The 23,830-nt window shown below is 38.3% G+C and overlaps 1 protein-coding gene across 6 annotated transcripts in view; it reads left to right on the forward strand.

The window, feature by feature from the left end:
• Positions 1-23,830, forward strand: part of LOC110966116 (CUB and sushi domain-containing protein 3-like) — a 241,430-nt gene that overhangs the window by 85,516 nt on the left and 132,084 nt on the right. For all 6 annotated transcript variants that reach the window (XM_051956539.1, XM_051956535.1, XM_051956536.1 and 3 more), the window contains 14 exons: positions 762-883; positions 3,353-3,456; positions 3,747-3,859; positions 4,154-4,336; positions 4,988-5,314; positions 6,309-6,503; positions 6,856-6,994; positions 7,910-8,097; positions 12,708-12,896; positions 15,004-15,120; positions 18,068-18,283; positions 19,607-19,795; positions 20,610-20,779; positions 21,992-22,148. In XM_051956539.1, coding sequence (XP_051812499.1) covers positions 762-883; positions 3,353-3,456; positions 3,747-3,859; positions 4,154-4,336; positions 4,988-5,314; positions 6,309-6,503; positions 6,856-6,994; positions 7,910-8,097; positions 12,708-12,896; positions 15,004-15,120; positions 18,068-18,283; positions 19,607-19,795; positions 20,610-20,779; positions 21,992-22,148 — 2,409 coding nt within the window. The remainder of the gene's footprint in view (positions 1-761; positions 884-3,352; positions 3,457-3,746; positions 3,860-4,153; positions 4,337-4,987; positions 5,315-6,308; positions 6,504-6,855; positions 6,995-7,909; positions 8,098-12,707; positions 12,897-15,003; positions 15,121-18,067; positions 18,284-19,606; positions 19,796-20,609; positions 20,780-21,991; positions 22,149-23,830) is intronic.

The following is a 23,830-nucleotide window of genomic DNA, read 5'->3' on the forward strand; positions in this document are numbered from 1 at the left end:
AACAATATATTACCTTTCAGTCATATTACAATTCAGGAGTTATTACTCTGCCTTCTGAGCACATTTTGCATCAATTTTTGTGTAGAATTTGAAATATATTTTTAAGCTTTGCTGTGATGTTTTATCTTTGTATACGGTTAACCACATATCTCCGTGTATTGATAAAGATAGATGGATATAGATGAAGATCTAAATGATCAGAGACAATTTGAATCTGTCTCCCAGCTTATTATTTACAGGCCTGTGCAAATGTTTTAAGCATTAAAATCACAGTGAGGATGCTTTTAAGGTATTTCCAAGAGTACTCTTCAGTTCATTAGTATTTATCAATCAGTTTGCATACACACACAGTGAAGTAAACACAAAATCAAATCCATCTTTGCTTCGACCCATTTTACCTTTAAATGTTCACCAATTCTCCTAGGTGCACTTCACACAGATTTTTCAAAGTTCTTGGCAGGTAGCTTGCTCTTGGCATCTTGGAGAACTTTATGAACTGGAAGATCTCTCTATTTAATCCCAGACTGACTCCATGATGTTGAGATCAGGCCTCTGTGGGCCAAACCATCTGTTGCAGGACTCCTGTTTGCAGTCTGTTCTTTCTGACTCTGAATGTACAGCTGAGGTTGCTTTTATGCTGCAGAATGTATTTGAGCTTGATGATGATTTTGTGTAATTGAGAATCTAAACATTTAAAATGCTTGAAACGTTTGCAGACTGTATGTTTTCTGTGTTTTCATATTTCTCTCATACTTTTACAGTGAAAACATGTGGGTCGAATCTGCAGGGACCCTCAGGGACTTTTACATCCCCTAACTTCCCAATCCAGTATGAGAGTAACTCCCAGTGTGTGTGGATCATCACTGCCAGCGATCCGAACAAGGTAGTAGAAAGGTTTCTTCAGCTTTTTTGTTGGTAGTGTTCTTACTGTTTTATATTAAATGAAAACCCTGCTGCTTTTGTCATGCAGAAATCCAAGAATAGCAGATCTTTTGTTGCCGACTAATTTTTCTCATTATCACTTGTCTGAATTAAGCTATTAAATACAGGTATGATTCAAAAACGCATAATTATATCATCTTTACAGTGTACAATAAAAATTTTTGACCTATTCACAATGGCATTGCAACATTAATAAAGCAGATCTTTGTAAAATAAAAATGCATGTTTTAAAGATACACATTAGAGGCCCAATGAGGCTCGTGATTGCTCTTATAGTTGGTGAAAATATGAAAGGAAAAGTCTTGTGTGGGACCATTATTACCTGCAATCTCATTAAAGTGATAAATACTCAGCTACCACTTGTAAAATGTACCTTTTAGTAGTCTCTTTGCACTGCATATGGTATTTCTTTTAAACATTAAACCGTAGCTTTTATTTTCTTGATTCATTTATTGAATGAATCCCAGAGCAATTTTACATATGAGTGTAAGTAATATGCTGTATGTCTCAGATGTGTTTTTCAGGAACAAGTCTCATAGTCCCACAATAATTTTATAATAAAGACAAATCGGCAATTTTTTTCCTGTCCCCCCCAGTGAGGAAACCCTAACCTTTTTACTTGAGCATCCACTTACTGGGCACACATTCATGTATTAATTCATTTTCCAAGGGTTTCCCAAGGAAGGAAAAGGTTACATAGAATATGCATGTGTTTTGACTTAAGTTCATTGTTACTGTCCCTTATTAATGTGCATAGATGCAGTGAATTGTATTTAAGCTCTCACTAAACTACCAATTTGACCTTGGCTGTTTGCAGTTAAGTGATTTACTTCAGTCACTGGGGTAACAGAAATGGTGAGAAATAATGGCTGAATGAGGGCAGCTTTTCCCCAAAGTAAAGAGGTCAAAGCTGTTTTCCAAATGGTCATTTGTCTCTCCATTCGTATTCCATCCCTTGAGTCGTACGTATCGGGGCTTTAACGAAATGCTGTCCTTCAAATAAACAATAACTAACCAACTAACACTCATTCAGAAGTCACTAGGACTGGCAAATGCCCCAGCTTTGTGCCACTGTGCTCTCTCTTAGGCAAACAAGCCACTGACTTGGCACTGAAACTTGATCCATTAGTGTTATTATGGTAATTATGCTTATGTGTGCGTTGTAATGAGGCTGTTATACATGGATATTGTGCAAGCGTTGTTCTCCCCATGGCCACAAAAAGGGAGGCTCAGGATGAGCGAACCGACATCATATGTTTGTCATCAACAGATGTGACACAAGTGTCTCTACAACATCCTTCCTTTCATCACTAATCCGAGCAGACAAAGTGCAGGCTGAGATAATGTGGCGTTATTGTAGACTGTCTCTGCAGTGGACTCAGCTTTACATGATGGTTATTAGTGTAAGCAGCTGTTGCCAGTTTATCATTAAACATGTCATCTTTTGTAATGTTATGTACGTTTGTTGAGGGCAAAAAGACATAGCAGTGACAGCTAAAGAAGATTTCTCAAGGGTGAGTGTGGACAGGCAATTAATAATTCCAGACTCTACAATTTGCCTTCCTATGATTGGAGCCTAGAATTTAATTTGTGCTTTAAAGCAAAGTGAAATGATGCTGTTGTCAGTTCCTATACGGCTTTGAAGAATGTTTGCAGTGTGGATGGAAATGTAGTTGTTGTCAAAGTCTGATGCTATTAATAGTCAAGAATTTGATGTGAGCTGCACTTTGTTTGCTTTTCATTTTTATTATGTCATTGTTAATCTGAGTTTAGTTTTAGTTGATCCATAATTCATAAAACTACCAGAATATAGTCTGTATTATGCAGCTGTCCGAATTATGAGATAGAAGGATTTTGCACAACTACTTGGCAAATATGTTGCCGTCTGCTTGTATAAACGTATGTGGTTTTACGAAGCATTTGTCTGTAGGTTTGCCTTTTACAGTTTTAAACATTTTCTCAGAAGGCAAGTTATGGAATGGAGCAGCTGTGTTATAAATTTCATATAAATGAGATGGTGAGTTATTTGGTAATAAAGTTGAGATTAAGTTAGAATAACTGCTCATTTGATTGAATTGCTTCGGCTTATTTAAATGAATATATGAAGAAGACTGACTCTGAGAGAGGCAGTGTCGATCAGTAGAACTGTCTGTTTGAACCAGTTGGGTGTTTAAAGAATCACTTCAGGGCAAGAAAAAAATGTTGTTTGTCAGTTTGATTCAGTTTTATTTATATTGTTTGTAATCTGCGGACACTGGTCAAGACTTTATAATATTATATTATGTGCATGAATGTTGATGAAAATGAATGCTTCATGAAAAATGTTTGCAAATACAGTTTAATATACAGTCTCAAGACTGTTTAGCAAAGACAGACTGTCAAAGCAGGTTTTATTGTGTTTAAACAACAGGTTATTCAGATCAACTTTGAAGAGTTCGACCTGGAAATTGGGTATGATTCTCTGACCATTGGAGATGGAGGGGAAGTAGGCGACTCTAAAACAATAATCCAAGTGTAAGTACTGCACAAAATACCAGTTTTAGATGTTGTAGATATGTTATAAAACCCTAATTTGCAGTCAAATCTGATCTGATGTGTCAGAGCTTGTTTGTGGATTTTTAGACTCTTATTATAAAGCAATTTTAAAAATATTTTTTCTTTCTTTTTTAATGTTTATGCAATAGTTTAAAGTGTGCATCAACCTATGTTAAAGCCACAATGATTTTTAGAATCATATGTGATGAGAGGATGCTTGAAAAGGGCATTTTGATCCCACAGTGACATTTTTGTTGTCCTGTCTGCAGGCTGACTGGCAGCTTTGTCCCAGACCTGATTGTCAGCATGTCCCATCAGATGTGGCTTCATCTCCAGTCTGATGAGAGTGTGGGCTCAATTGGCTTCAAGATCAACTATAAAGGTAGACAGTGAGAGATGATATCAGCACTGAAGTCTGTCTGTATTCATGTGGCTGTCTTTCAGGGCAGCAACAAGTCTATTCTCCCGCCTGCCTTTCTGTCATTTTGTCCGTCTGCCTGTCTCTTCTTTATCTTCTACAAAACTTACTCAATCCAACTGTCAGACTCTTTAACTGGACCTGTACAGATAATGTTAAGGGAAAAAAAAAATCTCCAACAATTTGGCTAGACTTAATTCTCTACTTTTCTCCCATTATCTCTCTCTTGTTGCCATCCTTCCTTCTCTCCTTCCACAGAAATTGACAAAGAGAGTTGCGGTGACCCTGGAACCCCTCTGTATGGCTACCAGGAGGGCAGTGGTTTTTTAAATGGCGATGTTTTGCGCTTTGAGTGCCAGTTTGGATTTGAGCTCATTGGGGAGAGGATGATAACCTGCCAGAACAACAATCAGTGGTCAGCTAATATCCCCATCTGCATATGTGAGTCCCATACATTATTTTTATTTTTCATGACAGCACATAAAGCAAGTGTTTATGCACTTGGAAAGTTCACAATGACACCAGGCTATTGGAGAATGTTATTTTAGCATGCCAACAGCCAGCAGTATGCAGAATGTGTAAAGAGAAATTGATAGCATATGACAATGCTATTTAGGGTTGATTTGAAAGTGAAGAAAGTAGGGTACACATAGTTATATTGCAGAAATACTCTGGAGAAAGGAGTCTGCATTATACTGTACTTTGTCCTTCGTTGAGTCAACCTAAATTCTTTCTTTTTGTTTCAATATACATAACCCATATCCATAGCAAAACTCAAGACGTCTTTTTCTCCGAGTTAACTGTGTCCGTTGGGACAGTGTGCAGTATTCTTGTGCACCAGTATTGCCATATGTCTGTATTTTTGTACACCAGCTCCTCTGCTCCATCCCACTTACAGTATCTCCAGATACTCAACACTCATGGGAAAAGCGCTGCCTCCTGATTGCTTCTCTACTTATACAGTTCTGACATTGTTCTGTACAGAATCTACGGTATAGACCGGCACGTAGCCACGAAGATCCTCTGCAAAAAAAATAGTCTTCAAATTTCTTCAATCATTACCAACGTTTTTTGCTCCTTTCTATCACACAGTCCCCTGTTTCTCCAACTTCACTGCACCCATGGGGACGGTGTTGTCTCCTGATTACCCAGAAGGATACGGGAACAACCTCAACTGTGTGTGGCTGATTATCTCTGAGCCAGGCTCCAGGATACATCTGGCCTTCAATGACTTTGACTTGGAGCCTCCGTATGACTTTCTGACTATCAAAGACGGAGATCAGTCTGGAGCCACAATACTTGGACGCTTCTCCGGAGCAGAAGTTCCCTCCCACCTGACATCCAACAGCAACGTTCTGCAGCTGGAGTTTCAGGCTGATCACTCCATGTCTGGGCGAGGGTTCAATATTACATATAGTAGTAAGTGACTGTTTGATCAAACAATAATATCACATTAAAGCATCTGTAGTCAAATAAAGACATCCACCTTTGTTCATTTTATGGTTGGGGATTAGTGTGATGATTATCTCTGGGCAAATATTAACACTGATTCTCTGAGCTCATTTGCTCACGTTTTACAGTAATTTAACAATAAAAAGATGAATTGACTGCAAAAAATATGCATTTTATATTTTATTGGTAATAAAGGAGGAAATGAATTTCAGAAGTACCTCTAATTCAACTTAATCTGTTTCTTCTCATTCAATACAGATTCTCATCCCTCCTTCTCTTTTCAAATGTTTTTTAATAATAGTAACACCTAAATTTATTGCATCTAAAAAAACAGTAAATTGAAGCAATATGCCAAAAAAAAGGAAATGAATTTCAGAAGTACCTCTAATTCAACTCAATCTGTTTCTTCTCATTCAAAACAAATTCTCATGCCTCTTTCTCTTTTCAAAGATTTTTTAAATAATAGTAACACCTAAATTTATTGCAGCTAAAGAAACTTTACAGTAAATTGAAGCAATATGCCAAAAAAAGAAACATCAGAGGTTACAGTTAAAGTGACAGTGACATGACCAAATTACACTTGAGTTAGAATAGGCATATTAATCTGGTCAAATGTGTTTTGACACATGTTTTAGCTTCAAGGAAAAAGGCTCTAGGTTGCAACCAAAGTGGAGCACAAAAAGCACCATTTCAAACCATGATAGTGTTGAATTCTTATGCCTTGTTGCCTATTCCAATGCTATCGTAATTCTTTTTTCTCTTCGGGAAAGCCTAACAAGCTCTAAAGACAGAAGCTATTGTCAACCTCAGGTGTACAGAGCAGACCTCTGTAGGGTTTTTTTCCCTCCCTTATGGACAGCTACATCCATTTCCCTTATCTCCCTACTACTCAAAGACCCCATTTTTCATTCACACAAGAGCGTTTGTCACCAGATCTTGTTCTCTTTCTTCTCATTACAAGCTTTTGGACGTAATGAGTGCCCTGACCCTGGCATACCGTTGAATGCTCGGCGCTTTGGGGACAGTTTCCAGCTGGGGAGCATCATCTCGGTGGTCTGTGAGGAGGGCTTCATCAAGACTCAGGGGGCTGACACCATCACATGCCATCTGGAGGAAGGCAAGGTGATGTGGAGCGGACTCATCCCCAAATGTGAAGGTACTGAGATGCAAAATGATTGTGTGGATGTTGGATAGATAAGTCATCTCTTCAGCTGGGATGAGAAAGAAAGAACAGAGAGAATTTGGATAAAAAAAAAAAGTGAGTGGGTTATGTGAAACTCGCAGCTCAGTCCACCCAAACCAGGCTACTTTTATTTTCAGGTATTTGTGTAACTCCAATTCTTTGGTGACTCATCCTATATGAACATTTTTTTCTGCATTTTTCATGTGGGTACAAACAGAATATGGAGTAGTATCATCTTTAAAACAGCATTTTTTATTCTTCCTCTCCTCTTATATTTTTGTCTTCCCCATTCCTCTAAATATTCCCCCTCCTCTCTCTCCTCCAGCTCCTTGTGGGGGACACTACTCAGGGCCGTCTGGTGTCATCCTCTCCCCCGGGTGGCCCGGCTACTACAAAGACTCCCTGAGTTGTGAGTGGGTCATCGAGGCCGAGGCGGGACGCTCCATCAAGATTAGCTTTGACAGGTCTGTATGACAGTATGGCAACAACTCAGGCGTGGAAACAAAGACACACACTCCCACAAAGATGGACAAAAACCGACAGTCCACAATCAATCTTGTAGTATATCTACATATTGGTGCTGCGTTAGTGCTCGTTTACTTAAACACAATCAGACACTGATCTTTCTTAATTAAATACATGCACACATAACATTTATGCACACACTGGACATGTGCACAAGCACACATGGCCTTCCCTCGGCCCTACAAGCATCTATAAGCGTGGACTCAATTTTAGTAATTGTTGAAAGCCTTGAATATTTCCTTTATTTTGCTTTCTGGCTTCACTCACTTTCTCAGAACTGTAACAACAAGAAAAAATCCTCACTTTGAGATCATTATTAACAGTGAAACCATGAAATTCTCCATTTTTTTCAGACATCCTTTCTGTCACTTCTTTGTAAACAAAGAAATAATTTTCCTATGATTTTGTTTTTGTGAAATGAACCCAACTTCCTTTCTTTATTTTAAAGGACTTCAGGGACTCTTATGTCTACTTTCTACAATTTATGGCGGTATTAGACTTGAGCTTATATGCACATCTGTTTTTTTATTAAGAACATAAAGAAAGCACTGATTTCAATCTGAAGACACAGGAAGATGTTTTCTCAATAACATTCATGCTCATATCGAGGCTGTATGTTGTGATATCCGTTGTGTGATGATGTTGAGACCAGAGGCTGGCCACAGATCTATTCACGTCACATTACCAAGAAGCTCATTGATCTTCTACTATGGCAATTATTGGAATGTTTGCAGAGCAAGGAATTTCTTCTCATCTTTCACCAGAAAATTAGAATGTTTTCTCTGTCAAACTAAAAATATTGTTCTGAATACAAATTACTGTTGATTCTGCAGCTGTCTCTCTTCTCTTTAAAGGTTTCAAACTGAGCTCAGTTATGACTTTCTGGAAGTACATGATGGTCCCAATCTGCTCTCTCCTCTGATTGGCTCATTTAATGGAACCCAAGTACCACAGTTCCTGTTTAGCAGCAGTAACTTCCTGTATCTGCTGTTTACCACCGATAACAGTCGATCAAACAGTGGTTTCAAGATCTTCTACGAAGGTGAGAGTGTTGCCTTGTTACACTGCAGAACATGAATGTAGATGAGTTATGTTTTATCAGTTATTTCTTTGATGTTGCATAAATATTTTTTGATAAAAATGAGATAAGATTTGATTTAAGATGAATGCTTTTCATAGATACTTCCAATAAAACAAAAACAAAACAAGCTCAAGCGTGCTGTGGTTGAAAGGGCTGTAAAATTAAACTGGTCAGCTTGTCTTGTAACACTTTCATGGCATTTCTGTGTGTCAACACTAAACTGTGTTGAGGATGTGTTTCAGATGGATTACATAACACCAGTATTATCACAAAAACTTGTCCTAATGAGCTTAGTTTCTCATGCTGAAACCAAATTTATTCAGTTTAGCTGTGAGGATAACAAGTGTTAAGAGTGAGACTGCGTTATTTCAAACACTGCTTATTTTGGGAAGGGATGCAAACCAAGGTCTGCACGGTTGCTTCTATTTTCTGTTGACTGCGGTAAATTCCTCACAATTCACAAATATTTAAGTCAGTTTAGTAATAGTATTTTAAAAACTGTTAGCAAGGACTGTGTGAGAGGTTGGGGATGACTCTTGGGTAAAATGAAATATTAGGGCAAAGTGAGCTGTACTTTAAATATATAATTGCGAAAGTATGGTATGTATTTGTGTTAATGCTAGTTGTTCAAGTTAATTGCATGAACTTTTCAGCTATTTATCTAGTTAATAGTCTTCTGTTTGAGATGTTTCCATGTTGTAAAGCTGAAAGCTTCATTTAGCTTGATGTGTAGTGCACATTATGCCATTATCCATATATAGATTATCATTGTTGAAATGTTGGGTTAATTAGGGCCCTGCAGCCGTCTGTTTGTATGTATGTCACATGTTTGTCAGGTTTTGCTGTTGAAGAGAGGGAATTTTAATGTTCCTTTTGCAGCTGTTTTAATCTCAGAAGCTACCCCTACTGTTCACAATATTTCTGCAACAAGCAACCATCTAGAATCATGTTAATGTTCCTTTCTACTGAGTAAACAAGTTGAAAATCATTTGGTGACTCTTAGCTCTCGGATAGAAGCTGTGTAGTAGTCAATACAAATTCTCCAGCTAGTCTTCAGTATTCTGTGGCGGAAAATCAAACACTTCTGCTATAAACTCTAAATGTAAACAAATGATGAAAGTAAATAAGAACAAGTTCAGTGGAGGTGTGGGATTTGTGTCAACAAAGGACTTGATCAGACACGCGTGCCTGGAGCTGTGATTCTCTGACAGTATGCCTGCAGGGAGAGAAAAATGTTTATTGTTAGGCTATCCAAATATTCTCTTACATTTTTTTTACCTTTTGTCAGATTCAGCAGTAACCCAAAGTTTAAAGATTTCTAAAGCTTGTAGAGAAAGGTTGACTTGAAGTCCTCAACTGAAGGTAATGATTAGCCAGAATTTAAGGACAGTTTGTATTGTAAGATTTTTTTCTTTTCTCATCATTGTGCATGGAGTGGTAAGCTTTGAAAAAGCTAATAGAAAAATATTCTGGACATAGTGCGATCTATTTTCACAATTGTTTGCACTAGCACCATTACCCCTGTCATTTCAATTTGATTCATAAGACAGAGTTTGTTATTATGTCTGTATTATTGACTGAAAGCGGGCCACAAGTGGATTTGTCTTATTATGTTCCACTCTCAAGTGCATTTCTCTTTTGTTGATGAGGCTATTGAAAAGCAATAACAGTAAGATCATATTAGCTTCTTCCATTGCCATTTAGGACATATCTTATTGCTGAAATACTGTGGGGAAACCTAGCCTACTTCATTTGTAAAATTGGTTGTACAAGATAAGGGTAAATTACGCTGTGAGTACACTGAAGCACAGAAACACTGTAATTACCCTTGTATGTAGGAAACTTGTTCAGTTCCAAAAAACCAAAATAAAACGGAAAAATCTACAGAATATGTAATCGCATATTTAATGCAAATGAAAAAACAGCACATTCTAAAAGACTTTATTGGGTTAGGGATCAATGCCTGCAAGCAATAGGGGAGTAGCAGCAGTGATCAATGAATGCTCTACTTCTTGCACATGTTGTTAAACCAAAATTCCACATTCCTTTTCTTACTAAAAATACCAAGTTTTACTGAAGTATAGGAAGACAGGATTTTTACAGAAGTGTAGGAAGTACAAAAGGAAGCTCTGTGTTATCAGACAGGAATAATCAGGCAGCCTGGATTGTTATACAGGTTACTATTGTCAGTGAAAATCTACAAACCCAGTTGTATGACTGTGTTGCACTGTCAAAAATATCAGTACATATAGCTAAAAACAACTTTTGAAGACTGTGCAGTATAACTTATCGATCGATTTAATATTTCTTTTAATCATGTATTTTTTTTGCTGTTTTGTGTTTCTCAGATCATACAATATTTGTTTCACTGCCTGAACGTGTATCTGGTGTTTGATTCTGTAATAGATGCAATTTTACATGTGTGTTTTGTACCTTTAAATGCACTGAATGCTGAGCTCAGAGCCACTGATATGAGACATAAAGAACATAATGAACAGGATCTTTTTTCCAGATATGTTAAATCCTTTCACTAAGTCAGTCACCTGATGGAATAGAAATTAAACTTGAACCAAGGTGCGTTTGAAAGAAGAACAGCACCTGATAAGTAGTAGTACCTACAGCTTTAATTCCTTTTTTGAATTAGATACATAAAATATGTGTGGCTCCTGTTGGTGGTGGTAGTAGTAGTAGTTGTAGTTCATTCTGTATAGCACCTTTTATAAACAGAGTTTACAAAGTGCTTTACAGTCAGGACAAAAAAGGATACTCAGGAAGAACATTGAACAACAGAAGGCCGGTCAGTCCAAGCACGGTAAAAGATTCTCAGAATAACACCAAATAATAAAATACCACATGCAAGTGAGGCAAAGAGAAAGAGAGGGAAAAAGAAATATAGAGGATAAAATTTTAAATTCAAGGCTAAAATTACAATAATAGTATTAGTCGATAAGTAAAATAGATACATAAATATGAAAGTAAAGGGTATAAGAATAAAATGAACAATGAAATAAATACATAAAGTTAAAAACCCAGTTAGACAATAAAAATAAAAATAATCATAGCACAAGACATTTCTGGTATCTGTCTCTGATCAGGCATACTTTTATCTAAATTGCATTTTTTCAGTGATCTCTTTGTGGATATGGCTGCTCTAGAAATACTGACTGATGTATTGAACAATAATCAGACTGTCTGACTGTAGACGTATTCCAGGAGTGACATAAAATGAATGCTTAAGTGTTAAATGAAATGGCAAAACTAGGAGCTAAAAATACAGATTCTGAAAATTCCTCCTTAGAAAAACCCACTCAACGATGACCTGACAACTGCAACACAACTGTTGCCAGTCAGTGCCTATAATCAGCATATTTTTAGTGCGTCAAAAGCAACCCTATTTGGAAGATATCCAAGCGGCAGTCCTGGAAATCACAGGGAAAAATGGGGGCATCTCTTTGCAGCTTGCGTCATTGAGAATTAGGAGAGAACAAGCACTGTGAAACCAGCTCAGTGTCAAAACCAGGAGACAGAAATGTTTTATGACAAGCAGAAGTGGCAGTTCAACACTTGCATAAAGCTGGGAGAAGTGTATTTGTACAGTTTCTCTCAGGTTGTACCCCCAATTCTCTCTCCCCATGAAACTGCTGCCCTGTACTCCACCACAGCACTTACCTAACATCCACATTTGACCTTCTCCCAGTGGGTGACATGCTGATATCAAAAAATGGTAGCATGAAGATGAAACCCTGTCTGCTCAAAAACCAAAGGAACCGACAACTCTATCAAGGTTATTCAGAAAGAAACTGTCAAACACTGCAGCCATCACTGCAATAGTACATTTGTCTACAAAGACTCTACTGTGTTGTGCCATAATATGAACCAGCCTTTGTCATTGTTTGAAATGTCTTTTGTTTGTCGTTGAGGATTTTTTTTTTTTCATTTCTGAGTAAGCCAGGATTCTTTTGCAAAGTTAAAAGTCAAAATAAAAGTCAAAGTAAGTCTCATGCTCTGGAAAATTTGCTTTCTATATTATGTATGCGACCTGAGACCTACCTTTTGTTGTGATGATTGTAACAACATCAAAGATTCCATCAGCACTTTTTTTTTTTTTAGATGAATGCGCCCTAGAAATTTCTGGGATTGCAAAAATAGAAGTGCTGTTTCATGTTTCATGAAAGCTGTATGACTTGAATATACCTCTGTAGCCCAAAGGTCATATTTTATTTGCATAATCAGATCACTTCTTCTGTATAAATAGTTCAACAATGTCTAAAAAGCAGTATGTCAGAATGAAAATGCAGTCACTTTCAGTAAAGCTGCACATGATGCAAACGCACATGTGCATGGAATGCAATAAAAACACGTGACTTTGTAACTGTGATCATATTTCAGCAAGTTTATAGGCTAACACACTAACTAGACACAACTTCCAGCTTCTGGAATTTTGTGGTTGCTCAAAAGACTTGTTTTAAAAAACAAATACAACACTAATGCACTTACTTACTACTGTAAATATGTGCAACTGTTTCGAACATATCCATATAAACAAATGCTTTTGATCTTATTTCCTCTAGTGGTCACATTGGACACCTACTCCTGCATGGATCCTGGCATCCCAGTGAATGGTGTACGGTTGAGCCACGACCTGTCCATCGGCTCCACTATTTCCTTCCAGTGTGACCCAGGATATAGACTGAGCCACGAGGAACCGCTAGTCTGTGAGAAGAACCACTTTTGGAGCCATGCACTGCCCACATGTGATGGTATGTTTACAGGAATTCTTCCTGTGCCATTAAACACAGGCTTTAATCTCAGCAGTGAAGTACATAACACGGCAATTTTTTGTAATTATGTTGTTAAAATGACTCTGGGTGACACTACATGGCATGAAATTATTTTTGAAATTGAAAGAGCAGGAAATACAAGGACTACCTTTGTCAGTTTGGAATTTTGGCATAAATATTAAGAGTAACTGAAAGGAAATTGCTTGGTGAAAACTTGAAAAGGTGCCTAAATGTGATACTGCACCAGATGAGCTAATTAGGATGTTAGCATCATTTTGAGAACACTAAGTATGCATCTACTGTCAGTCAACCATGAATACTTTAAAGATGCTGCCACTAGTAACTGGCACGAAGTTTCTAAATTCATAAGTCCTCTTTAGCCTAATAAAAAAGTGCATGGTTTAGTTGGGTCGATGTAATCACATGAGCATGACTGACTGGATATGTGCAGTCTAGAGCTGGTTTGGCTGACCAAACAGACACTTAACACTCGTGAAAGTGCTTTTTATTTGGTAAATATGCCCACTGCTTGCGTGAATAACTTACTGAATCATGTAATACTGAAGACCGATTATACTCCACTTCACAGCATGAAGTTCTGCGTGTTCCTTATAGTGTATTTCACATAACCTCTCAGTCCCTGAGCTGAGTTTGTTTAGAACCCCATTAAAGCACAATCGTGGCAATTACTGCTGCAGTGCACAAACCGTAAATGATGTCCCCTTGTCACGGATCACTCAGCTGAAACAGAGATACAAATAAAATACATGCATGCGTTGTCAGGGAGCAGCATGCCGTGCTTATGATACAGCTTCATCCCAGTGGTGGCTCTAAAAATGCATTTTATTTCCTCAAATGTTTTCTTGCCTAGGTGTGTGCCAGATTGGTGCCAAATGCTTTGGCCCTCTGCCTATTGAGCCTCTAAAGTAGATCATTTGCCAAGCATACTCATTCACTTTTAATGACTTTATGTAATTTTGGCTTATTAATAATATATTTGGTATAATTTTGTTGGTGGGTGAGGATTCAGGCCTTGATGTGTTGTGCTTTCTTGACAAGCCCAAGGGTGAAAGGAGAGAGGATAAGAATGGGGTGGGTGTGCAGCTGTGGAGCCCAAGGCGTCCCAGTGATCCTCTAAAACATCATCTGACACTCATTACTTATAAAATATCACATACACAACTGCTCTACTTCTAATATTTGCCAACAGTAGCTGTTTTTTTGAGGACGGCATCCATGCATTTGGCTGCACTGCCACCCCTAGGTTATTCAGGCCACAGACCACACGGGTATGAACGAGGAAAAACAAAACATAAATCTTGTCTAATTTCAATGAATGCTATATTTAAGATGCACTATGCTTTATCTGAATTGACTGTTCATATGAAACCCAGTGACACCATTAGAAAACATTTACAGGTTTGGACAATATCCAATTACAGCAGATAACCTTCAGGCACGTCTCACATTAACCTCCCAGCCAATCAGGATAGAGATTTATCTCATTAACTTCCTTTGATTAGATAAGGAGCTTTCTGTGCAGTAAATTATGTCAACAGTTCATGAGTCATAACGCTGAGGTGACATAATTGTTGTGCCATCTTTAACTGCTTTACATGCGGGGCACCACTGGACCATCTATCTAACCTGATTGGAAAGTAGTTGCTCTTTAATTGTTTGTATTTGCACAAAATTTACAGTTCCTTTGACATCACAATGGAAATAAATCCAGATGCTCTAATCCGCTGAGTGTGCTTGTCACTTCTTGTATATTGTAAGTAAATTTAATGGATTATCGTGTTTAAAATACCAGGAGAGAGAGAAATATGGATAGATAGCTGAATTAATGAATAATTTATTGTCCTGTTAGGCAGAAGGGCTGGTTTGGAGAGAGGGAGAGGAAAAAACATTGTGTTGGCAGAATTACAGGTACTCATAAAAATAGCAGGACAGGATGTAATATGACTGAAATGCATTATTCATCTAAATCGCTGCTCTGTCTTCAGGTGAAGGATTTATTGGTTCATTTACAATTCTCATCTCTTTCAGCAACAGTTATCACTCATTATCTTCTCTTCCTATTCAGCATCATGTGGCGGGGATATCAGGGGACCTGGAGGGATCATCTTATCACCTGGATACCCTGAGTTGTATCCCAACTCTCTGAACTGTACCTGGACTGTAGAAGTCAGCCATGGAAAAGGTAGGAAACCATGCTAATTTAAAATAACATGTTTTTCACTGTGCATGTATAAATCCAGAGTGTTGCAAAATATATTTGGTCTTGAGCCACGTGTAGTTAGAAATTCTTAAAGTACAGATATGTTAATTTAGGATCATATCTAGTTTTTTTTTACTTAAATGAATTCAACACAGTTTTTATGGTTCTAGCCTTTAGTGACACATTCAATATTCCTAATAATGGCCAAATGATGTACCCATAAATTAGAAGAACAGCCCTGAACATCACAGGGATTTATTATTAGAGTGAGAAGTGCATAAAGTGCATATTTTGAGCAATGATAATTTCAGGTTTCTTTTCCCTATTACTGGCACCTGGCCAGAAAAGAAGTGTAGGAATCATTTTACATTCTGGACTGTTCACTTGTTGAAAAATTACCCGTGATTACTTTTTAAAAAGTGTTTTCCAGTATCAAAGCATTCAGTTTGTTTTGGAGCTTCTCTTTATCAGTAGTTTTTCCACTTAATATGCTAATTTGAGCAAATGATGTACAGTAGGGTGCTTTTTACGCTCCTCAGTCAAATGGAATTTTTGCACTTTTAGGAGACTATTGCATTTTCTACATGTATTACTTAGTTCATTTAATGAATAGCTTTGACATTTCAGCGCTTCACTTGCTAAGAGGTTCCTGGTATCTGTTGTCTTCCCAATTATTCTTTATTTTATTAGTTTAATTCTGTTATCTCAGGACTCGCTGTCAGTTATGTGATCACTAACCAGTTCTCAAAGACGCTTCTCATTCATTATTATAATATCACACTGAGCTTATCTGGGTACTGTGGCTATATTATCCTCATATCATGGTGTTTCTTATTATCCTTTTACAAATGGCCCGTTGAAGTGCCATTTTGCATTCTTAGGAGATTATTTGGAGATCCTGATATACCCACATTTGATTTTCCAAAGGTTTTAATCATTGTTCCCTACTTTGTCACGTAATATCAATAATATAATTACTGTCCACATACTCCTACCCACTGAGTTCATGGAGGCAGGTTAATTATGTTCGTGACTGTGTGCGTCTTCTGTGAATAGACTTCACACAATTTATTAGTGGAGGACCTCTAAATGACTTAATTCTTCCTTATATAGCAGCACTGTGACATTCATTGGCTTTATTGTTCCAAAAATTGTATTTTGTCAGCATTATGCTTTTTTTAATTTCTCATATAGATCTTTTAACATTCAACAATAACTGAGTCCCAAATTGCACCTGCAACTGCATTTAGACTGAGGCAGTTAGCAGCAAATATTGTACAAAAACATATAAAAAGCTGTGCAAATTTGGGAATCAAAAGACTTTTATATTTGCCCCACCTGATATGTCAAAGCTTAATTAGCATTTTTTATTAATTTCACAATTTTAGTTGATTGTATGTGACTTAAAGATGGAGGGTCTTACAATTTACTGAACGAAAACAAATCTGTGAAGTCCCTAGAATCACCATTTACAATGTGAAATTTTAATTTAGTAACAAATACATTTGGATAAATTAACAAATCAATTGTCTTTGCGTTTAATTCACATAGATGGACTGGTTTTTAACACTTTGAGACCGTTATGGTTGCTCTAAAGTTGCACCAGTTGTACCAGTACCTGTGCATTGAGCTAAAGAGCTAACCTGAACTATGATATAGCTGCTGCACCATAGTCCATGTCCTATGTAGTATATTCCTTTTACTTGAGACAGTTTTGATTGCCTTTAATTTTCATCAACATTAACAAAAACACAGATGGTTATTCCATCAGGAGTTTTGTTTTCAACTTGAGAAAAACATAACTCTTATGTGAGACAACTGATTCTGAACTGTTTTTCATAGAACTGATTCCCTTTCTGTATTTTCACCTTTTGACTACTCATTGGAAAAACAATTTCCTCTTTAGGGATGGCAGCTATGTCACTATTCCATTCTTTAACACAGCATACTGTAGCCGCTGTATCAGTGTTGGGAAGTCGCCTCACAGGGATGGCTCTTGATTAATTGATCATTTGCCTTTTCTGCTCTGTAATTTAATTGCCATTTTAAAAAGCACAATCAATCATACCTCTTTCGTATTTATTTTAAGGCCATTTGGGACTTTTCTTTATCAAGTGAGCCCAACGTTGTGGAGGACGTTATAGACATTTTTGAACATTCAACAGATGGCATTGAAATGGCAGAACTGATTGTTCTGTAAAGCAGCCAACTGGCCATCATGGATGAAAGAGGATGTTATTGGATCTGAGTTACAGTATGAAGGAAGAGAAATGTGCAATTCATACAGGCACTGACATACTTTGGGAAGCATAAAATATTTGTTGCTAGAAATTGTAGGAAAAAATATTAACTAAAAGACAATATAGATTCTCCTTGCTGCTGTTGATGATCTTTAATCAAGTTTGTTCTCATGTGAATTTTTCTCATTGGCCGCCAAGGGTTGTGTTGCCCTAAAGTTTTAGTTTCACAAGTTCTGCAAAAAATATTTAGAAATGCTCATGGCACAAGTGGAAAGGCCATTCTTCTTCAATTTTCTACTTATTTGACATTTTACCTTTTGTTTTATTATTTTATGATTTATTAAAATTCGGCTTCTTTGTTTCAGAATGATTATTTCATTTTAGTGTGCTCATTCCTACTGCTGCTTGAAATATTTAGTTTTTAATAAATGAAAAATGCATCGTGTAGATGGATGTCTTGCTCATTAAAATGCCATTCGAAATTAATAGCTCTATTCACTTTCAGTTTGAGGTCACTGCATTCAGTTTTAGATTGTGCCCTTAATTTTGAGCAACAAATCCATTTGTTGACCTTATGGGTCAGATTGAACCTGGGAAGAATGAATTGCATATTTTTTAAGGCGCTCTCTGTCTCTATCGTCTTTTTTTTCTGAACACCCTTAACACTGGCCTTCATTTTCTCCTCCAAGGTGTCCAGTTCACGTTTCACTCCTTCCACCTCGAGGATCATCATGACTACCTTCTGATAACAGAAAACGGCAGCTTCGCTCAGCCACTGGCTCGACTCACCGGCTCAGAGAGGCCGGCGCCGGTTAATGCCGGCCTGTATGGGAACTTCAAGGCCCAGCTACGCTTCATTTCTGACTTTTCCATTTCACTCCAGGGATTCAACATCTCCTTCTCGGGTAAGAAAAGCACATGTGGGTTCTGTCTGTAGGAGGACTGGAGGGGGTTGGGGGTGGTATTGGTACATTTATAGACAGGATGGTTTTTTAACAGAGAAAAGATTGTGAATTGTGTGGAGGAGGAAGAAGGGAGGAGTAAGGGTGCTGAAAATGTGGTGGGTGGAGTTGTTAAGAAGGGATGGAAACCAAAGAGGAAAGGCAGTGACGGGCAGACAGAAGGAAAAAGACAGTTCTTTCAACAATGAGATCAAAAGCACTAAGCCTCTCTAATGCATGCAGGAAGTAACATGTGAGGAGTGATTTGTCGGTCAGAGCGGGAGCAGGCTTGCCTCATGCCTCAGGCCTGTGGCGATTACAGGGGGATAATTAAGAGACAGCGGGTCATGCAGGTAGAGGATGTCTGACCAGGATGAGAATGATCATCAAAGCATAACATGTGGGCCGTTATCCTGAGGACGGAGGAGGCAGCGGGGCAAAGGGGCTTTTACAAAAATAATGGGCCCCCCCATACAAACTAGGGAATGTAAAATTACGTGGAAGGTACAGATGTGAGGCCTAGGGAGGGAGATGGAGGGAGATGAGACAGATGGTGATACTGAGTGAAAAGAGTTGATGGAGAGGGCGGAGAGAGAGTGACGGCGGGAGATACACAGTAAAGTAAAAAAGCAGAGAGAGAGAGTCTGCTTTGTGAGCATTCTGGCTAAATGTTTGCCTGCTGTTCGCTGAAGTGAAGCATAACTTATGCAGCCATGAATATTCATGAAACCTAATTTTTGAGTGTGTGTGTGTGTGTGTGTGTCCTTGCGTGCTCTGTAATTAGCATCTATAGATTTCCTGATTAGAATTAATTTTTTTAACCTTTTGCGACCTTTGATGAAAGTCTGCCGATGCTCAGGCCACATCCTACAGCTGTAATTTTTAGCTGAAGTCAATGAGCCTACATAGCTATGCATACTACCAGATGTAGACAGCGAAAGAAATGTTGGTGAGAGTAAGACCTTATTGTTGTTATGCAGCCCGAGTAGCATCATCTCAACTTTTAAGGCCACCGACAACCTGCGTATAAAAATAATGCACAGAGGGCGGCCTAGTTTTAAGAGAGCCCATCCTTCAGCTGGACGTCCTGGATCCAATCTTTGTGCACACATCTCAACCTCACTAAGTGTCCTTGTGCAAACCCGTTAATCCCCACAAACTAATATTCTGTAGCTGAACGTGCGCTCTTCTTTGGAGGGAAAAAGATAAAAGACAAGAACTTATAACAATGACGTTTTAGAAAGACAAGATGGTTTTATTTGTTGCGTCTGATTGTTTGGTTTGCAGAGTACAATCTCGAGCCCTGTCAGGATCCAGGAACGCCTCGGTTCGGATGGCACACGGGCTCCAAGTTTGGCATTGGTGACTCGCTGGCATTCTACTGCAACACTGGCTACCGTCTGCAGGGGGCGAGGGAGATCGTATGCTTGGGAGGTGGCCGCCGCATGTGGAGTGCCCCTCTGCCAAGGTGTGTGGGTACGTGGTCAGCTGCTTTTATTCTGTTTCCTTACCTGTCTGTGTACGTGCATTGCAGAATGTATCCAATGTCAGCCTTTAAATGTGTTTGGCACAGATATAAACTTTTTAGTAGACGTTCGAGAACTCAATGGAATTGGATTTGCCTAAGTAGACTACAATTAAAAGCTCAGACCTGTGATTAACTACGAGGTTCGAGCTATCCTGGGAGATCTTTTTCATTGAAGGTTGCTCAAGGGCAGGTTAAAGGAGAAGAGTTTACAGACGATACCGCTGCACATTGTAAGACTCCAGAGATGTAGAGAGTTCATAGCAGAGGCAGTGTGTCTTTTAAACCATCACAGAGCTCAACATGTTTGTGACGTTTGATGCTCTTGTTGGTGCACATAAATCTTGCAGAGAAATACTCAACATGTACTGACGTCACTTCCAGTCAGAGTCTATCATTTGCTCTGTACTTGTTGATTCAGAGCAGTTAATTCTGGAAAGCAATGCTCTGCTGTTTAGTCTTGGCAAGAAAGGCAGTGGATGTTTTACACTGAGCATTTGATAGTCTACTCACAGTTTTATAATGTGTCAGTGCCAGTTGGTAATGATTATTATGATGCTAAAGTAATAAAAAGGGATGGGCACTTGGGATGAGTACGCTCATCCAAATAAGACATTTGAATTATACCTTTATCTTTTTAGTAACCTGCTAATGAACCAGTTATGTGATGCCTATTAGTTTTAGTAAATTTATTCCAAATCCGTTCTTGCTGTGCATGTTGTTGTGTAACTGATTGTGCCTGTTGCCTGTGTTTGTTTAATGCAGCGGAGTGTGGATCGACAGTCTCCAACAATGAGGGAGTTCTTTTGTCTCCAAACTATCCAATGAACTACGACAACAGCCACGAGTGTGTGTACAGCATCCAGGTCCAAACAGGCAAAGGCATTAATATCACCGCCGACACCTTTCAACTGGCACAAGGTGACATTCTCAAGGTAAAGACAAAGCAATTGTATTTCTCTGTAGACAGAAAATAGATCACCAATGAACAAACAGAGAGCAGGCGCTAGTCAAGTCGTTTTATGCTGTTGTTTTTAAATTGGCATTTAATTTTTAGAGCAAGGTTTTGGTGCTTTTTATTATGTGCAGCATGGGAAACTAGAAAATGGATTTTGTGGAAAAACACCGGGCAGCATGCAAAATTGTTTTGCCTTGGAAGTCAGAGCAAAGGCCAAACAACAGCAACAACATCATCCCGTTAGGACAGAAAGGATTCATTTCTTTCCTCAAGGGCATTCTAACAGTTTTGGTAAGCACCGCAGATGTGATGTAAATGACTGTGTAGTTCTACTTCACATCTGGGATGCACTCTTTTTGGGATGCAGATGTCTTGTCTAATGCTCCAATTAACAGCATTGTAGCCTACTCTCTGTGTTTCTAGTAATGGAGTCGTGCAGACAGTAATCTCTTGTACTTAGGCATTTTGTGAAAATTTGAAATATGGAAAGACATGCTTAGGAAGAGAGCTAAATTGCCTTGAAGGAAAGAGAAAAAAAAAAAAACAGGAGTGCCTTAGTAGTATTTTAAAGATCGAACACGCAGTTTTTTATTTCATGTTATTTCACAGATGTCAATCGGGAAGGATTAAATATACAGCTAGAAATTCGTAGTTGAAGATTCAAAAGGGTTCTTCTTCAACTAGTAATTTCCACTAGGTACACAAATAAAAAAATATATAAATATATGTGATGAAAAAGAACAACAAACAAAAAGATTAGAAATGCCATTAAGTTTCGCAAAAGTCCACAAAACCCTGAAAAACACTGTAAGCATTGTGCTCGTTGCTTGGGGAATGGATAGTTTAACGATTGCTGGATTGTAGTATCTAATTATTGAAAAACACTTAATATTTGCTCAAATACATCCAACAGCGTAAAATACAAACAAGAGATTTTTTATTTTAACATCATTAGTCCATCCTTGTTGACTTAACTCTACAGATGCACCGAATCAGATCAATGGGAAGAATTACAGTCATTCCAATGTAATTTTCACATCTCATTGGTATTGCAGTAGAGATACCATGTGAAACAGGATATATCACACTAATAGCTCCTTTTTAATTGTTGCTCTCTTTCTTCAGTATTAATATTTAATTCCCAATATAAGTGGTAAAACTCTCCATGCTCCTTTCTGTCTCTGATTAGCTGTATGATGGTAAGGATGGTGCAGCTCCACTCCTTGGCACCTACACCGGCACCTTGATGCAAGGTCTGTCCCTCACCAGCACTTCCAACTATCTGTGGCTGGAATTCTACTCTGACGAAGAGACGACTGCAGCGGGGTTCCGGCTCATATACCACAGTAAGTCACATTTCTTTTCCCCTGGGGGAGGAGGGCCCTAAAGCTTTTCCAAATGAGCGAATTTAGCCTCACTTCAGGAGCCAGGCATTTCAAGTAGCAGAATTTAAAAGAAAATTTTAATTGACCCTCACCCTTCCTCACTGTGTCTTTCACTGTCAGGGTATCCATTAAACACAGCGTGGTGTTTCTGCTTCTTTCCTGCAGAAAAATTTGCTTTTTTCCTTCCCTTCCGATCTCTGCCTCTGTCTCCTCTTTCTGAATCCCTTTACCATCTTTTATTTTTCTTTCCACTCCTGCAATTAGTGTCCATGCCTGCCTAACTGTACCTTGTTAAAACAGGTGAATTATTGTTGGGACTGTTTGAAATCACTGTGCCCGTGTGTGTGTGTTGGCATTGTGTATGTACATGCACTGTAAGCAGTGTGTGCCTCTACATATGTGTGAGTGCTGGTGTGTATTGAAAGTTTCGGACACTGCTGTAAGTGGGCCAATAATAGATGGGTTTGTTTCTGCCCCTAATTGGCTTGCTGACTGTGTGTTGTTGCTAACCATTTTAATTTATTATTGTGACGAGAGAATGTTTTGGTGACACTGCATTTTGCCATCCAATTTAAAGTGTTTTTGTGTTTCACCTGCAATTGAGCTCTTTGAATTCTTTTGGTTTAGCCGTGGGTTGTCTAAGACAGAATTCAACATACAGTAGTTGGCGGAAGTTCTGTTTTGACTTCTAAACAGTTTTGAACTTTTCAACAGTTTTTAAAGTTTTGGGCTAACTTACAGCTACTAGCCTGCAATTTTTATTGTGTGATAATTACACTAAATGTTCCAGGTACTCACAGGAAAGCTATAAATTCTTTACAAAGGAATGCCATTCAGCAAGGATTTAAGGATTTAGATCCTAACAGACCCGCAAAGCTAAAAACAAAATGTGCATTTATCAAAAATGTGTGCTAATTTGCAAGTAAATAAATTAGCATCTGTATTTAAATACAACTGCAATTAGCTTAATTACAAGCTGCCTTTTGAGTTACAGAATAACCCATAATTAAGTGTCACAAAATTGGATTCCTTCTGTAACTTCTTTCCAAGGGATGTGCACAAAGTGAAAAGCGTAATGTAAGCTAGTGCCCTTTATCCATCTGAAAATGCAGTCTTCACATGGTCTTTTCTATCACAATGAATAGCCCTTTTCAACCTGGAGAGGATTGACTGATGTATGAACAGCGAGAGGGCAAGGAGAAGGTGGAACATGGTCACCTTAAATCTTGTGTGAACATGAAATCTGATCATGTTTTCATGACACTTCTACCAAAAGTGCTGAGGTAATTTTCTAAATGTGAGCAGTAACTGCTGGAGATTTATACTGGGCATGACACTTGTAATACTACCATAACATCTGGCATGGGCATGGACCTTGCTGAGAGAAGAGACCATAAATCAGTACTGCTGGGTTTATGTGCGGCCACTGTTGCTGCATAGCAGAACACTTACGTTTAGCACCTGAAAGAGAGGAACATATATAAAGGCCACGGTCAAGTTCAAGCACGGGGAGCTGAAGAGTTATTGCAACATTTTCTTGTTTGTGACTTGTTTATGTAATTTATCCTGAAATACCCCACAGTGTTCCTAAGGGATGGGCTGTTTGTCAGTCGTAATAAATGTCCAAACTTGATTGAACTTTT

This window comes from Acanthochromis polyacanthus, chromosome 12 (assembly GCF_021347895.1).
Source record: "Acanthochromis polyacanthus isolate Apoly-LR-REF ecotype Palm Island chromosome 12, KAUST_Apoly_ChrSc, whole genome shotgun sequence".
Lineage (NCBI taxonomy): Eukaryota > Metazoa > Chordata > Actinopteri > Pomacentridae > Acanthochromis > Acanthochromis polyacanthus.